This window comes from Pteropus alecto, unplaced genomic scaffold, assembly GCF_000325575.1.
Source record: "Pteropus alecto unplaced genomic scaffold, ASM32557v1 scaffold101, whole genome shotgun sequence".
NCBI classification, from domain to species: domain Eukaryota; kingdom Metazoa; phylum Chordata; class Mammalia; order Chiroptera; family Pteropodidae; genus Pteropus; species Pteropus alecto.
The window spans coordinates 6,452,444-6,470,435 of NW_006432945.1; the positions used below are offsets into that span (position 1 = coordinate 6,452,444).

At 34.7% G+C, this 17,992-nt stretch overlaps 1 protein-coding gene and 2 pseudogenes across 2 annotated transcripts in view; all 3 read right to left on the reverse strand.

The window, feature by feature from the left end:
- Positions 1–378, reverse strand: part of LOC102879570 — a 3,231-nt pseudogene extending 2,853 nt beyond the window's left edge.
- Positions 1–17,992, reverse strand: part of HMCN1 (hemicentin 1) — a 375,430-nt gene that overhangs the window by 204,223 nt on the left and 153,215 nt on the right. For both annotated transcript variants that reach the window (XM_025043935.1, XM_006907734.3), the window contains exon 11: positions 14,234–14,509. In XM_025043935.1, the coding sequence (XP_024899703.1) occupies positions 14,234–14,509 (276 nt within the window). The remainder of the gene's footprint in view (positions 1–14,233; positions 14,510–17,992) is intronic.
- On the reverse strand, positions 8,133–8,251 carry LOC112476571 (annotated as a pseudogene).

Here is a 17,992-nt window from a genome sequence, read left to right on the forward strand (position 1 = left end):
ATCAGAAAGGACATGGACAAACAAACATAGGGAAGCAAAATTGGATTTCCACCAAATAACAGTTGGTCAGAATAATTCAGCTTTCACTTGATTCATTTAAATAAGGATGTAACAGAACACTATAATTATTTCAATGGTTAATTTTTTTAATTCCTAGAAAAAAGCTCCTCTTGTTTTAATGAATTAGTTTTAATAGAGCAAGAATGAAGAATTAAAGAACTATATAGTCCAAGGCCATCAAACTCCAGAGTCCAATTTTTGGCTCTGAGAAGAAGTAATCCATTCTTAATTGGTTTTCAGTCTCTTTTCATCACCATAGTCATCATTACCAATACCATTATTATCACCACCACCACCATCAATTATCAACACCGTCATCATAAATGACTTGCTTTTCATTAGCTAAAGCGATGGCACACTACAAGGTATTAAGGCATTAATTCATTCTTTATAATTTAACCATAACAAAAGCAAAATACATTTAATTTTTATAATTTCTCATTATTGATTTTAAAAAGTTAAACAAAGATTACGATACTAAGAATAAAAAATACTACTTTAAGACTTAGGTGTCTTAACACATAATAAAGGTAAGGTTGGAAAAATGGATTATAACTGCCCAAGAAAACAGCCATTGCTCTGCCTACGAAGACTAGGGAAGGTAAAAGTCTTGCCTAACTTTCGGAAGTCTCCGATATCGCATTCACATGCTGGAGGAATATTTTCTGTTAGTCGTCAGCGGGGTCTGATTTGTCACTGTTATGCCTCCAGTAGAAAATTCTCAAAGGAAAGACCTAAGGACTGTCTCTTTAAGGTGACTTAATTGTCATCTACAAATTAGTAAGATAATGGCAATGCTTTGAATTATTTTAACAACAAACTTAAAATATTTTTCATCGTTGGTATATTTAGAGGACTTGGACACATCTCTTTTTCATTCTTGCACACAACAGACATTACCTATTAAGTTTCACATTTTTTTGACTTCAAAGATCTCATAGAATACTGTATCCGAAAGCATATTATGTACAATTAGGGACTAAACCTCTTTCTAGTGGTCAGTTCACTGATAGAGGAGGGTGGGCAAAAGTTATTGTGTGCCATTATCCGCTAGGTATCCATCTTCTAGCCCCATCATTTATTTTCCACAACAACTCTATGAAGTTTTATTGCTATTTTACAGATAAAGAACTATGACCCAAAATGGTTAAATAATCCATGAATCTGGACCAAACCTTAATGGGGACAATAATAGTACCTAACTCACAGGGTTCTTGTGCATTAGCTAAACTAATAAACACGAAACGCTTAGAATAATTCCTGGCACGTAGTAGGTACTATGTAATTTTTGTTTTTACTAATATTCAATTATATGGCAAAGTATGACAAAAAATAAAATAAGTACTACAGTATTTAAAATATTCATTTACATATATAGTACCTAGATATTCAGAAATGAAACTTGGTCATAGCTCTCACACCTGCATGTTCTATTTAGATTATACATCCTGCTAATAAATAATATCTATAATACCTTATTTGATTCTTCTGAAACTTGAGGTTTCTAGATACTCAAAATTTATTAGAAATTTCAATATAAAGAGATAAACTTAGTTTTCCCATATTTTACTAATGAGAACACAAAACATGCTAATACCTAGTCACCTGGCACATGTTAAAAAAGAGTTATGACAATATAATGAGCGTATGGTAATGATAATATCAATTTCATACTTATTGAAATAATTCTGGTTATTAGGAACTGACTTCATCAATCACCTTGAAAAATGTTTCCTCTTTCATCGCAATATTCTCTCTGGTGACATGAACTAATTAGTCACAGACACCCACCCTTTCCTGACACCACAGAAAACAAATTAATACTTTTAATGTTTATACAGACATAACATGAAGGAGAAAAGAAACTGTGTCCAGCCCTTAGATTTCCATGTGGCAGCATGTGACTATGGAAATGTCATCTATACATGGACTTTGCTCACACTTAACTTGTGTTCCTCTTCAGCTTTAAAAATCCTCCTCAAAATAACAGCTAAAAAAATCAACAGGAATTTTTTTCGGTTTCCAGATAAATGGAAAAATAGTCTCTTTTAAACAAAAACTTAAACTTATACTGTATAAATAAATACCACCCCGTTTAATTTTCTGCTCCTTTGGAAATTTAACAGCCACCGTGTCACCTTAAAAGTGATAAACTGCTTTGGACAATTTCATAAAATTTTGCGAAACTCACTTACGTGACAGAATTTTTAAATTATGGAGAACTAATTTAAATAATACTTTAAAATGACTTCTCTATACATTTTTTATGAGATAATTAACAGATTTTGTTATAAAATGTGGTGTTAAATGTAAGCAGTTATAAGCTGGCATGTGCTACAAGTGGAGGAGAAAATACATAATAAACTAAAGTTATTAATGTGACTCAAATAAGCCACTGACGTTAACATGGACACAGGAAAGATGACCCAAATCCTCCCTCTGCTCCGTGATTGTTACTTTGAGGTACATTCAGCAGTTAAGGAACATACATCTATTGAGTGAAATTGTGGTGTGTGTTTTTTTTCCCCTCCGTGCAAGGCACTACAATTAAAACAAAAAGTTGAGGCTGTCAGTAAGTATTTCACAGTATATATAATATAATTCGGGCAATAGAACCAGATGAAATTGACCACAATGAGAGGGTTTCACATTACAGGTAGAATCTGGGTGGGGATTTAAAAGTCAAAACAGCTCTGAGAGCTCAGTCTTAGAACTATTATGAGAGGAATGTATTTTGGAGGCAGTCAGGATGCCCTCCATGACTCAAGCAATGGGAAGTGTAGATGGGGTAAATCATGGAGGACCTGAAAGTGACTAAGAAGGGGCTAGAGTCGAAGCAGTAGGAAACAGAAATCCGTCGAAGGTGTGATGAACTTGGAGCCTGGCAAAGAAAACATTCTGGGACCATCAACAACTTAGTTTGGGAGGCCAGAGACAGGACAAGAGTAGTACTTATTCATCATTCTGAGAAATTCAGTACTAAGAAAATTCAAAACTCATAAACAGACATCAAAAATTATCTGGCTGATATTCCTCTGACCTATGAAGTTTAGCAGCATCAGTAATATTTTATGGCACAAAAGAATTAATCTGATAGTTTCTCTACTGTTAATTCATAATTAGAGGTGAAGCCTTAATAGCAAGTTCAAATATTCAGTTACCCATATTTAGAAGAAATAAATAAAAGCAAAATACATATCAATATGTGAGTCTTTTAAGGTAAATATTATTCATATATTGAAAAGAAACATATTTACTTTTTTCTTCTTCATGCGTTGTTTTATGAGGATAAATACTAAAGATTAAATGTTAAAAGAATTAGGAGAAGTCAGTTTGGAGTGGCCTGAGGAACATATATTTTATTCTAGGGTAATTAAGAAATGACAAAGGGTTTGAGTGAATGGACATTTAAAGCAAAATTTAGGGAAAATTCACATAGTGTGTCCCCCAAAATGTACATAAATAAAAATGGCATTGGAGATTCAGTTTTCAAAATCAATAATACTGTGTTTGCATGGTCAGGGGAAAACAGCACAGAAGGAAAGAGGAGTAAAGCATGAGTCCTGAAAATAAGTCCCAAGTACCCCAACTCCTGGTCTAGAGCCCTTTCATTACCTCAAAAAGCAATTCGATTAACAGAATTGGCCACGAAAGGATTTTTGTCTCAATAATTTTCCATGTTCAAAAGAAGTAGGATTATAAAGTTTCAGAAGATTTTATTCCCCTCCCCACAAAAGGATCTTCTTTCACTGGAACAACTAACTGTCAACTGTTGTTTTAAAAGGCATTAAATTACATTTTGGAAAGAAGTCTTTCGAGGCTGTCAGTGGGTCTCTGTGACGGAAGATTCCCAAGCTTCTAAATATTCCTAGTGATAATTTTGTGATAAGGAATTAAGATTCTGATGAGAAGAAAGATATTCCATTCATTACTTTTTAGTATTAAGTCTCTTTTCTTACTTGAGTCTCATACTATTTCCTAAGTAAACACCCTCATTTTGGAGAGAGTTAAAATCTATATTCAGCCCAACCACCTAATTGATTTATAGTTCTGAAAACATAATAGAACTGGTTTACAACTGTTCCTAAATATGTTTTTCATTGTGGATAATTAATATATTCCCCTAAAATGTTGGATGATCTAACACCAAGCAATGTTCCATGAGAAATGAAAAAAAAATTAGTATTTAATTACTGAACCTAATTTCTGTTGAATCGTACAGCTTGTAAAATTCAATACTAAGAAAATTCAAAACTCATAAACAGACATCAAAAATTATCTGGCTGATATTCCTCTGACCTATGAAGTTTAGCAGCATCAGTAATATTTTATGGCGCAAAAGAATTAATCAAGAATTAAACAAGAATTAAACAAGATCTCTGGTTCTCTTTCTAAATATCTGTATTTTCAGTAGAAAAAGCTAATTTCAGAAAGTTACATCATTATCATTGAGTCTGCTGAGAATTGTGATTAGGAGCTATATCTTATCTTAACAGATGTGAGCTTTCTGATTTAGATCAATCTGTTTTTAAAACATACATTGTTCACAAATAAATGCATTACTTCCATTTCTGATTAGGGAGGTAACCCCAGCTAGTTCTGGCGCTAACTTTTAAGCATGAAGCTTATACAAGGAGAGTAACAAAATTTAATTAAGAATGATTTGCAATGAATGGGTGCTTGCACACTTAAATTCTTAATTTTCAATGAGCAGAAATGTCAATGAAATATACTTTATCATTTTTAAGTTTTCCCATGCCTACTAAAGAGTTTACACAAGTGGCCAAGGATTCCTTCCAAAGAGCATAGGAAGAAAACTAAAAACCAATCAATCAACCTAACAAACCAAAGCAAAAACAGAGACCGACTGCTTGGGAAAAGAGGCAAGGGCCACCGAAATCCCAAAGATATGGAATTAAATGCATCACTTCCAAATGATCTCACTGGTGGAAATATGAAGGCCTGGCTACAACCTTTCCAAAATGGTATAATTATTCCTAAACGGCAATAATTCAAATGAATTATGATAGTGGTTAATCATGGTGTTTGCAATAAGTTTCCTAAGACTTCAGCAATTGCTATTTCTGCTTTTCTTCCTTCTCCAGAAAAGACTAGAGTTGTGCTGTCCAATACAAGTAGCCACTGGTCGTACAAATTTAAAATGCAAATTTAAATTATCTAAAACTAAATCAAATTTCAAAACAAGTTCCTTATGTGCACTAGCCATATTTCAGTGCTGAACTGCCACATATAGGTAGCAGCTACCACATGGGACAGTATAGATATACATTTCCATCACTATAGACAGTTCTATTGGACAGTGCTGGACTAGAAAGGTGTGTTAAATCTCGAGAGGTCTCTAATTCACTGATTTACCAATAGGTGGTGCACTGGCAATAAAACACACAGGCAAGGACTACATCTTGACTGTTATATAAAGGATTTGTAAAAAATCCACGCCCAAACACCAAGGTGGTTATGAAATTCAGTTAATGCGAGAAGGACAATAATTTCAGAGATATATAATGACAAATTCAGGCTAGCTTCCATTTTGACAAAATCTTAATGGCAATTATGCATCAAGGTTTCTTAAAAATTTATAATTTTTACTTTCTCAACATAAGAGTATGTAACAAATGTTTGCTGCCTTGCTATTCATTTTAAGTAATTCCTAGTATAAAATTATTTCTACATTAAAAGTGCTTCTATAAGATGTTATTTTTGTTCTTTCCTGAACAACAGCAACAAAAAATATCAGGAATTCCGGAGCGTCTTTTGGTGACTAACCAAAACAGATAGAGGTAATAAATATAATTGATGAGGACAGAATTATCATTTTTATTCTTTCTTACTTAGAAAGTCTTTAAATGACAATTAGCACTGACTAGAAAATGTCTTTAGTGGGCCTCTTTATAACAATTTTCCAAAATCACATAATTTCCAAATAAGAAAGGCCAAAGTTTAGACTTACATTCTCATTTGATATGGAAAAAAGGTGGCAAATCATAATTAGCATTATTATTCTATGGCATATTAGGATACTATTAAAGCTTTACATATAAGTATATATATCTCCTGATCACTCAATTAAGACAAGGATATATTTTGACTAAAAGAAGTGAATTATATATCAGAAAATAGAATGTTATTCAGGGCTAAAAAGAAATGAGCTATCAAGCTATAAAAGACATAGGGTAACCTTAAATGCACTTGGCTAAGTGAAAGAAGCCAATCTGAAAAGGCTTTACTATATAATTCCAATTATATAATATTTTGGAAAAGGCAAAACTATAGGGACAGTGAAAAAGTAAGTGGTTTCCAGGGGCTGGAAGGGCAGGAGAGAGAGATGAACAGGCAGAGCACAGAGGATTTTTAGGGCAGTGAAACTACTCCGCATGGTGCTGTAATGATGTATACATGTCATTATACATCTGTCCAAACCCATGGAATATACATTACTAAGAGTGAACTCTAACGTAAACCATGGACTTTGGGTGATAAGGATGCGCTCATCGGCTGTAACAAGTGTACCACTCTGTGGAGGATGGTGATAATGGGGGGAGGCTGTGCATGCGTGGGAGCAGGGGATACGGGCAAGCTCTGTACCTTAACTGCTCTAAAAAAGTAAGTCTTTAAAAACTGGTTATGGTACTCAAGAAAAGGATAATTTTGCAAAATACGTAACAGAATCAAAACATGAAAGCAGATCTTCATAGCAGTTTTTGATGGAAAGACTTAATAATCTGAAAATTAATCTATATTGTTGGACAAATTAATTTGCCACCTTAGTTATCTTCTTAGGGAAGCAACCCACAATTCACTTGAAAGAATACTTACTTGTCTTGGGAGTCCGACCTGAGGTTCACAACCTCCCATCCTTCCAGCTGTCGCTCCCTGACCCTTACTTTCCAACTTCGTCGTGGCCACAACTCCTTGGAATCTTCTTTTTCATTCCAGTCTATCAGATCATGCCTTTAATCTTTGCTTCTTTCCTTACCCAGCCTACACAGGGCATCACTGCAACCACTTTTTCTCCAGTTACCATGTCTTTTTGCTGAACCAACCTCCCCAAACCACAAACATAAACGATTCTTCTACTTGTATATGAAAAAGCTAATGAAGACAGCAGGAAGAAGATAATCACACCATCATGGAGACAGGTCTCCATATTTGCTGACCCTCTGCTCTCAGTAAGCCCCCATCTGTGTTCTCATTCTTTCGTGGCTTTTCACGTGTATTTTTTCCATCTACAAAGGCTTTTTCCTGACTTCTACCCGGCAAATGCTGACTCATTCTCCAGTGGATACCTCAGGCACCACTTTCTGTGTGAAGCCCTTCTCTATCTCTACTTGTCACTGAGACAGATACAAAGGCTCCTGTAGCAGTTCCGTGCTGTAGTTCTTTTCATGTTGTGTTGTAAATGTTTATTCATTTCATTTAGTTATTTCCTTTCTCATTCCTTTCTTCTCACCATGTGTTTATGGTGAGGAAAGATGCCGTTTTCCTCTCATTTATATCCTCAGCAAAGAACATGACGCCTGACACTTAAATTTTTGGTGGTTACATGCATGAGTGAATAAATGTATAAACAAATTAACAAATAAGACACCAGCTCTGACTCTTTCTAGCAATGTATTTTCTGGTCATTCACTTCATATCTTTTAGTATTTGTTTCATTTTTAGGGAAAAAAAAGTATAACTATGACACAGTATTATTTAGATAGCACTGTGGGAAATAGTATAAAGGACGATTCCATCACCATAATGATTATTATCAGTTTTGCACTCTCAGTAACCAAGCGCTCCTAACATATCATACCTTTCTGCAGGTGCGGCAGTAAGTATTTCTACTGTTTAGTATTAGCTCTAACACAATTTTTATTCATAATAGTCAAATATCACACATCTTCCCTCATATATAAAAATATCAAAGTATATTGTTTCCTGTATTACGAATATCTAATCTTTAGAAACAGAATTTATTTTTTGGTTGGATAATTAATTTATAACATAATAACTCATAAACATGAATCGATGTTCAGGGGTGATTTGAATCAAAAATTTTTTTTTAATGCCTACAGCACCTGGTCTTCCTAGGTGGTCTCCCATCCAAGTACTAACCAGATCCGACCCTGCTTAGCTTCTGAGATCAGACGAGATCGGGCATGTTCAGGGTGGCATGGCCGTTGCAAATAGTTTTTTAGCACATGCTATGCCATAAGTATATTTTTATACTTGGCAAAAGTTCTCTTGCCTGAAAGCTCTGCTTCTCATTCTCCTCACAGACATGCACACATGCATGCAACACTGTGCACTAAATACTATGTCAGGCACTAAATACTATATCAGGCACTAAAAAAACCATTCGGCCCTGCTTGGTGGAGCTTACAGTCCAGTTATCTTACATTTTCTTGTGTGATTGTTTTAGTAGCATGCTTACATTTCTCTCTCTCTTCTAGACTGCTCCTTAGCAGCTACTCTACCAGAACTTATGTCAAAGGATTCACCAGACTCTTGGGATCTAACCAGGCTGCTGTTTGTAAGGTACCAGAACAGGGAGGAATAAGGGGAGTGGCTGGGAATTAAATCAAGCAGTGATTATTATGCACAATGCTGAGACTTCCAGAGATTCTCTGCCCATGTGACAAGGACTTGTAGCCTGTTCCTTTTCTATTTCGTTAAAAAAAAAATCTCAGCACTCTCATTTTTCTATCCGTACTCATGAACCCTTTATTTATTTTCATTTTTTGTACTTTTCCCTGCCTTCCTGTACCTTAGGCCTGCCAATAGCATATATAGATATTTCTGTGCACAGTGAAGAACAGCAGAGAGACCTAGCTCAGATCTGGGCTTTGCCGCTCGCTGGCTTCGTACCCTAGGGCAAGCCACGAACCCCTCAGAGACTCCAGTTCTTTACGGGCAAAATACAGTTACAAATAACACAATCTGTAAGGGTTAGATGGCAAAATGTATGTCATGAAGTCTCAAAAATGTTTAAATGTTTATAGCTTTATGTAAATAATTTAGAGGGTTGAAGTGTCTGCTGGTTCCTCATCTGTTCTATCTCTTCCCAGCACTGTGAAAGCATGACTATCTTTCTTCCACTATCAGACTCCAGCATTTAAGCTGTCCTATATCTGGACATCTTTCTTTCTAACTCACTTAAATCCAGCAGGCTTGGCTTAACATACATTTTCTCACGGTCCATTTTTGCTGGAAACGAAAATGTCCTTGGTGTGCAGCTTTTTAAATAACAATTTCTTACATCTAACATTTATATAGCACCTAGAAGCACTGGATGAAAGACAAAAGAAAATAAAATGTATAATATTCATTTGCACATTTTATTGCATGGAAATAAGCTTGCCTCTAACTGTGGAGTCAACAGAACACATTGATTAGATAAAGAAAGTGAATAATTAAACTTTCTTCTTCATAAAGTTTACAGTCACCATAGAACGAATTAGGAGTGTAAATATTTCTATAGTCAAACTACATATTCCTTGGGTATTATTATGAATACTTGATGTAAAACTTCACTAGAATATTTTCTTTCAAATCCAAAGGCCTCAATCCACTCCTTAGTAGATTCTTAGTACAGAAGGCAAAAAAAAGCCAGTATTTTAACAGAGTTTCTTATTCATCTGTGCTGATTCATACTGAGACATCAAACAAACAACAAGGCAGTAAACAGAATTAACTATTGACAACAAGTAACGATTTGAGGGTTTTCATTTTAGGTCTCAGGTCAACCTCCAAAAATGAAAAGCTTAACTATCAAGAATTCGATGTATTAAAATGTCTAGAAAAAGAAACGAGCTAATAAAAACAATTTTATTATTCAAACATGGATATAGACCTCTACGAATCAAAATTTATTCCTATGAAAATCGTGCAAAGAGGAAATAGAGGGAGATAGTAAGGGACTTTCATGGCTCTCATACAGGGTTGTGCAGTATAAGAAAACCTAATTTAATTATCAATCGAAATTCTTCATTTATTTATTCATTTTTATCAATCTCACTTTAGCGAAGAAATCATTTAAAACAGCTTACTCTGTAATACAATCCTATAAAGTTCCAGACCCCTGAACTTTCAAATATAAATTTTTGTACTGTCAAAAGTTCTAACTTGACACCTGAAGTTTGATTGTTTTATGAGACTTTTTAATTTACAAAATGTCCCTGTGGTGGATACTTGTTAAATACCAAAAAAGATTTAAAAATATATAGAATAAGTCCTAAAATTTTACAGATATGAGATAAACTTCCCAAGCAGGTGGCTAGGTGAAAGAGGGAAGGGATTAATAAGTACAAATTGGTAGTTACAAAATGGTCATAGGGATGTAAAGTATAGCATAAGAAATATAGTCAATAATATTGTAATAACTATGTGTGATATCACATGGGTATTAGATTTATTGGGGTAATCACATTATAAGTTATATAGATGCTTAATCACCATCTTTTACACCTGAAACTAATACAATATTGCATGCCAACTATAATTCAAAAATTAAAAAATGTATTTAAAAAGAAATAAAAATATATTAGTCATACATAATTCAATCTCTAAATAAATTAATGTGAGCATTTTCAGAAAATTTTAAATATTATTTACAAAAAGCTTTAAAAAAATCCATTCCTATTAAATACTTTTTTCAAGTATAAAAAAGCAATAGTAAAAAAAGTCACTAAGAGTTCCATTGCTTCCAAACAATCATATTCATATTTTTATATATTAATCTATTTTTTTTGTCTCCTAGCATAGCTCTGGTACCTTTTATTTGTTTATGTATTCGCTTGCATAGATCGACTTCCAAGTCTTGTAGTAAACCCTGCTTGAGGGAATCCCTTTTCTGAGAAATTTCCTGTGTCTAATTATAACATTATCTCCATAGCGAGAAATCTCATGATGAAATAAGCATATCGACCCATTCACATTCTCACATGCTCATTAACATGACTAATTCAATCAGCCACATTCTCAATGTTCATTAAAATGACTGATTCAATCAGCCATCGCTTCTGAGATCAGCATTTCTTCTCAAGGCTCTTCTGATAAACTGATAATGAGTCTAAATAGTTACTAAGGGAAATTCACCAGTTCCTTATACCATAGCCTCTCCAATTTTTATATCTTTTCTTTTTAAAGAAATCTAAGGCAGTTAACTATCATTTTCAATAAATAGTTTTAAGAAGGTTATGTGTTTGGCATTTTTCCTAAATCCTCGAAAACTTGAGAATATTCTTTTGGTGGCTTTTCATAGGAAAGACAATTTAACTAGATCTTAAATTCTTGGATCCCAATCGTTTCTTTCAAAACTACATGTGTCTTTTCCATTACTGTGCTAGTTAAAGTTTTCAGTTGTAAACAACGGAAACCAGTCCTGGCTAACTTAAGCAGGATAGAAATTCATTGGAAGCACATTTTTTGAACTACAGAATCAAAAGAAGACTGGCTATCAGGTAGAAACCAAAGGAAGAAAGGCAGCTGAGAACCCAGCCGACGTCATGCTAAAGAAACAGCGTGTTAGCATGACAGAAAAGGGCCACTGGGACATTTGTTTCTGCTGCTACTGGACTCAAAATTCCAAGATGCTGCCAAAACTGAAGGCTTTTTAGTGTCAATGGTCCTTGCAAAAGTCAAAGTCCCACTGGGAGCTTTCAATTGGCTGACTCCCTCATGTGACCTGCAGTGGGATGGGAAAAGGGAATTCTCTACCTCACTGGTTTTCTGCTTCCCACCAAGATAATAATGAATTCTTACCAAAAATAGGAAAGTGTTCAGACCCTAAGACCAAAATGTGACGAATCTCCACTGTAATTATCTTTTAGCCTTTAGCATATCTGACAAGTCCGACACCAGTCTGATTTTATCCTTCTTTTTACAACATATCGGTTTAGTATGTATGCTTATGGAGTTTTCTCTTCATGTTAGGAATTTGAAATTTCAGCCTGGATATGTCTATATGAAGTTTTCCCTTCATTGACCTTGGTCGATTTGCTCATGCAGGACAATTTTTTTCCTCCCTAGGATAATTTTCTTTAATTATATCTTTGACTATTTCTTTACTTTCTGTTGTCTTGATATAGTCTCATAAATGCTACATACTTATATATCTTAGAGTTCCATTATCTGCATTATAATCCCAGGTACAAAGGTTATTTCATCACATATCCATAGCTTTTCCATAGTGCATTCAATGATATGTAACAGATGGCTACAATGAGCTAGAGTCTCTTTATTTTTTTCTAAATAGTGTCAACAACTCTGGAATATGTTTTTGTTAGATTTTTAAAACATTCTTTTTTCCTCCAAATTACTCTCTCAAACTCAAGTCCAACTCTACAGGCCATACAATAATTCCTCTACACAAATTTACACCGCTAGAGATTATACAGACTAGCCGGTAATCACTGTAATGGCATATGTTTTTGTATTTATATTTTGTATATTAGATAACATCTTACTTCAAGACTTATTTAAATCATTAGATAATAATGACTCTATTTTACCCAAAAGAAGAGTCAAGGGCTTTCTTTAAAGATACACATTTCTAGATTTATAGGGTTCATTTTGAAGAATACATTCAAATGCTGTCTTCAGAACATGTCCATAAAACCACCAGACAGGTCTGTTGTCAATGCAGGTTCCCAGGCTCCACACTGAGCCTACAGAATTAGAATCTCTGTATGTAGGGTTAGAAATCTGCTTTTAAAAACCTAAGTTCCTTGGATAATTAATTATCTATGAAAGTTTGAGAAACACTCTTCTCATTCACTAAACAGAATACTAATGGGCTAAAATGTTAACCTGGGTAAACAAGGAAAGCTCTGATTTAATTTTACAATCCCACTGTAGGGGACTTAGAAAGGGTAAAGAACTAAGATCACATTTCTTAAGTCCATTAGTATTCATTTTATCTGAAACAATCAGCCTGGTAAAAATAGTTTCAAAATTCTAGTATCTCAAGTGGATTGACTCAAATTATCTAGGCGGTTTACCATGTGGAAATGTAGCGACCATTTGCCAAAGCAACGTTTCCCTAGAGGTTTTACCTGTTCAACTAACAAAAGACACACATTCAGACTGTAGACTATATCTCAACTACCAGGGAGAAAACCAGAGTCAGATGTCAACCATTTTATTACCTCTCCAGGTAGTTTCACTTTTCTTCCATTAATAACATTTTAAGAGCTAGCCTTGAAACTCAATGGTCAGTCTCTTGGTAAAAACTTGTTAAAAAAATCATCTGACAGTGTCACTTCAGGCATGATATAAAACTGTTTCTAATACCATTACCAAATAGTCAGACCCATTTCTGATGTAATCAGTTTCCCACATCAAGGATCTGAAATGAAATATTCTGCTAAGGCAGCAACCGAAACTTTCAGCTTAACAGTGAAAAACTGCCAACAGTAATTTGCTCATTGTATTAAGACTTCCAGCTGGTCTATAGACATTTAGAAGCCAAATATGATTCTACTAAAAAAGTTGCTTTGGAAAGTTTCTGATCTTAATTTGATGTTCCTGAATAATTGGTAGCCATTAAATTTTTAGTAGCCATTAAACCATTGTTAATATACTGTTTCCAGCTATCTGAACATTTGGCCTATGTAGACATAATTCAAGTTTGGCTTACCATTAGTTTATTTTCAATAAGCACTGTGTGTGTGTGTAAGATAAATAAAGGAAAAACGACTCTGGTAAAGTTTCAATAAAATTTCACCAAGTTGAGAAACATCTTAAATCTAAATTAAAACAATACAGATAAATTAGTTAGATATGACAAGAATATAATACTCAAATGGGAAGAAATTTTTGAATCAATTATTAAAACAATTAGATTTTTAAAAAAAAATCCACAAGATAGATTGGAAAATTTAAAAACATTGAATTATGCAGAGACACTTCCTATTTCTATTCTCTCAAAATAAGTCTTCAATTACTAGGATTAGTTGTGTTAGCTTTAAAGTCACCCACGTATTAATGACCTTTTAGTTTCCAGTTTAGTCCGCTTCAAGCCACTCAATATCCGCAAGCATTCTATCATTCAACCTTTAATTGTTTAGCTAGATACTGTCACTCTCGGCCAATTTAGGAGAATAGAGATCAAAGGAGAGAGACAGAAAGACACTATACAACTCAGAAGTTACCATAAGCACTGTACCTTGCACTGTGAGGAAAACTGAAGCAGCTGATGATCCCCCTTCACTGGAAACCAGACACTGATATTCTCCAGCATCAGTGGATTTCACAGTCCTTAGCTCCAGTGAGAGGTTGGCTGAGATCCGCATTCTTGCTGGGTCTACCAGTCTCACATCTTTGCCATTCCTCTGCCAGGTTAGGTTGTAATCCACTGCACTGATGATGAGACACGTCAAAACTGCTCTTTCTCCGGGAGTGACTGTAACATTATTAGGCACTTGGATAACTGGAGGGGGTTCTGTGTGAATGAAAAGATTCAAATCAAGAGACCCAAAAAACCATTTTGCTCACTTATAGATATGATTTAAAATTTTAATGAGTATGTATTGGATATGTAGTAGAAAAGATGCAGTTCAAAAGAACTTATTCGTTAATACACAATGTCTATACTTCTAGAAAGTTATCATCTAGTTGAAAGATGCTTTAAAAAGTAGTGCATGTTTACATACCAAAGTATATTCAAATCTATAAGTTATAGTTGCGAGACGCAAAGAGGCATGGCAAAAGAATATGACTAGACTCATTTAGGATTGTGGAATAAGTCAAATCTTGATTTGAATTTTGCAAAGAGCAGAGTTTAGAATTTTTTTTAATTTAAATTTTTTTTTAGTGTTTTAAAGAAATTAGTTATGGTAAATATGGCAAAAATATGATAGTAACAGCTTTAAGGGGGGTTATTACAATCTCATTAAGAAGACACAATACTACAATAGAGTAAGACGAGTGTTCCCCGACCGGGATGGGGAACATTTTGATTTAAGAAGTTCAAGTTAATAGTATGGATAGACCTTTAATAAAATTGTACACATACAGCCGTATACACAAAAGGCATTGACTAATGTATTCACATTTCAGATGTGGTTAAAAGCCACTTACTAATTAAATATTTAACTAATATTTCTAGAGGGAATCACTTATTGCTCTAGTTAAGACATGAGAATAAATCTTAATGCTCCTATAATGCTCACTCTGCCCAAATACTTTAAAATGATCTGCTGCAGCTAGCTGGAAACCAATATGTCTGTTTTAGTTTAACTATGAAACGGTATCACATATTCAAATTATCCTTCTATATTTTAAATGGTATATAAATGCAGATGAGTATCATAAATCTAGAACAAAGCCTGGAAGCAATATGCAAAACCATGGTGGTTATCTCTGAGGGAAAGAAACGTATATATGTTCCAGGTTTTTCTTTAGTTATCCATGTACCCCAAATATTTTTAAAGAAGTACATGCTAATTTAAATTATAAAAATAAATATATTTTTGATCATTCTGTTATTTTTTTAAATCTTTTCTGAAAATAGCCAGTGAATCAAGAGGAAAGAGTACATGGCAAGGTTAGAAAGCTTTGACTGGAGTCTGGCTAGGTTTGACAAATGAAATACAGGATGCTTTGTTAAATTTGAACTTTGAAGAAACGTCCAATGATATTTTAGTATAACTAAGTCTTACGAAATATTTGAGACAGACTTATGTGAAATTCAAACTTAACTGTGCATCCTATGTTTTTATTTGCTACATCTGGCAATCAAAGGCTGCTTACTTCAACCCCTAACTAGTTGTGAGACAAGCCAATTTACTCACAGTGTTTGTTTCCCCAGCTGAAAAATGAGAAGATTGAATTTGGTTATCTTAAAGACCCCTTCCAGTGCTAAGCATCTATGACTCTAACATACAAGATGGGACAGACCACCAAAGACCAGGAACTGACTATTTGTATGTATGTGTTCACACTCTACCAAAATCTTTCTGAAGACCACAAGATATTTTGTGTAGTTTTCTTTTTTGTTCTTTTTAAACAAATTTCTTTAACTAGACTAGAGATTTTATAGATTTTTAGAAAATGTAAGATCCGCATGGTGGGCAAGTAGGAGATGCTGAGTACATGGCTAGGTCTCCCTTAAGGACCAAGGCACCCATTTCTCCAGCTGCTATGCTTGTTGGATACTGACAGCTCGTAGCCAAGGGAGCTAACATCTCCGGAAATAGGCCCTCTTTCTACTGGAGTCCACTTCTGGTGACCACATAAAGAGGGAACAAAGGCCTCAACTCAGGGTCATCCCAGCTCCACAGTTCCCTGAAGGATCAACTGAGGCTTTAGTTGTGAATACGTCACAATCTAACTTCTTCCACGTCCCTCACTCCCTTACAAGTGCTTCTCCCTAGAAAACTTCCCGATACCCTTCTTGCATGCAAAATCTGCCTCGGGGTCTATAAATTCAAATACATAAATATAAATTTAAATACATAAATTCAAATACATAAAATATCAACTTTCTAATAACATACAGGGACAGATGAGATTTGAAATATGACATACAATACCACCAATGCATAAATATCTAGAGATAATAAACACACCGAAATATTTACGTATATGTAAACAAATTTGGTGGCGATGGGGGACATGATGAAGGAGGATGACAGCAGTTACAAAAGAGGCCAAGATAACAAACAACTAGAAATGGCCTGGTTCAGGGAATCTGAGGGGCAGTCACCCCTAAGTGAAAAAATGACTAATGTAGGATTAGGGGACCAGAGGCAGAACCTCAAAACTGAAAGAGAAAGAATGAGAAGCACAGGTCTTGTGACATTTCGTAAAGATCAGTGGGCTGAGAGTCAGGAGGTCAGGAATCTACTTCTCACTACCTATGCATCTGATCATAAATGGGTCATTCGTCTGTTCTGGGCTTCAGTTTCTTTAGCTATAAAATGATGAGGTGGTGTAATATTATTTCCAAACCTTATCTTGTTCTAAAACGGTATCACTGCAATTTTAATTTAAGTTTGCCTGTCACTGATATGCTCTTGACACGTTTCCTCTAGTATTTTACTTAAACCAAGAGTTTTAGTACTGTGTGTGCATGCGCGTATGTGTTGGGGAAGGGGGACTGTGTTAATAAAGAAATTCAATAGAAAAAATTGATATAAGTTTGCATCAAAATTACTAACCTATCAAATATTATTTGAAAAGAATTTTTCCTTCTGCAGTTTTATTCATTAGTTTCTATGTGTATATATGCAAGCAAATAGATGTATAATGCTTTTTACCCCTACTTTGCATTTAAAACAATCAATAACCAAGGTTTCCAACGAACCAAAAATCCTTCACATGTCAGCTAAAAGAAAATACTGAAAAAAAAATGAGGTAACATATTGGCAGAACGTTAGCTTTTCTTTAAACCACTCATGGGTGATCTTTACTTTATAAAATAATGTCCACAGTGATACAAAAATATCGCTATCCCATAATGCCTTGTTTCCAAACACTCCTGTCCAAGATATAAGATCTAATTATCCTGCGACTTTGCACCTGATTCCAGTGTCTGCTAAGTAGGTAAAGTGGGTGGCTGAGCTGGGACCTCAGCATAGCCTAAGGGAGATTCAGAAGTGGGCTGGGGGTTTGAGGCTCGAAAGCTAAGCCAAAGGTAGCCCAGCAAGTAAGATCCACTCCTTCTGCTGTTTACAGTCATTGTCATTACCACCAATACTTCTGCCTCCATCTTTCATGACTGAGTGGGACACAATTCCTGAAAATTGGCTTAGACGTAGTACAATTTCCTAGTGATACCACTGCTCGGCTGGCAGAGACTCATACTAGAAGGGCATGTGTGGAACGCACACAGAAGTTGCTGATAAATTCTTAAGTCAGTTCACAAGTTCTTGCTGGCACTTCCCAGTTTCTATGCATGTCTGAATCAACTCACTCAGACCTC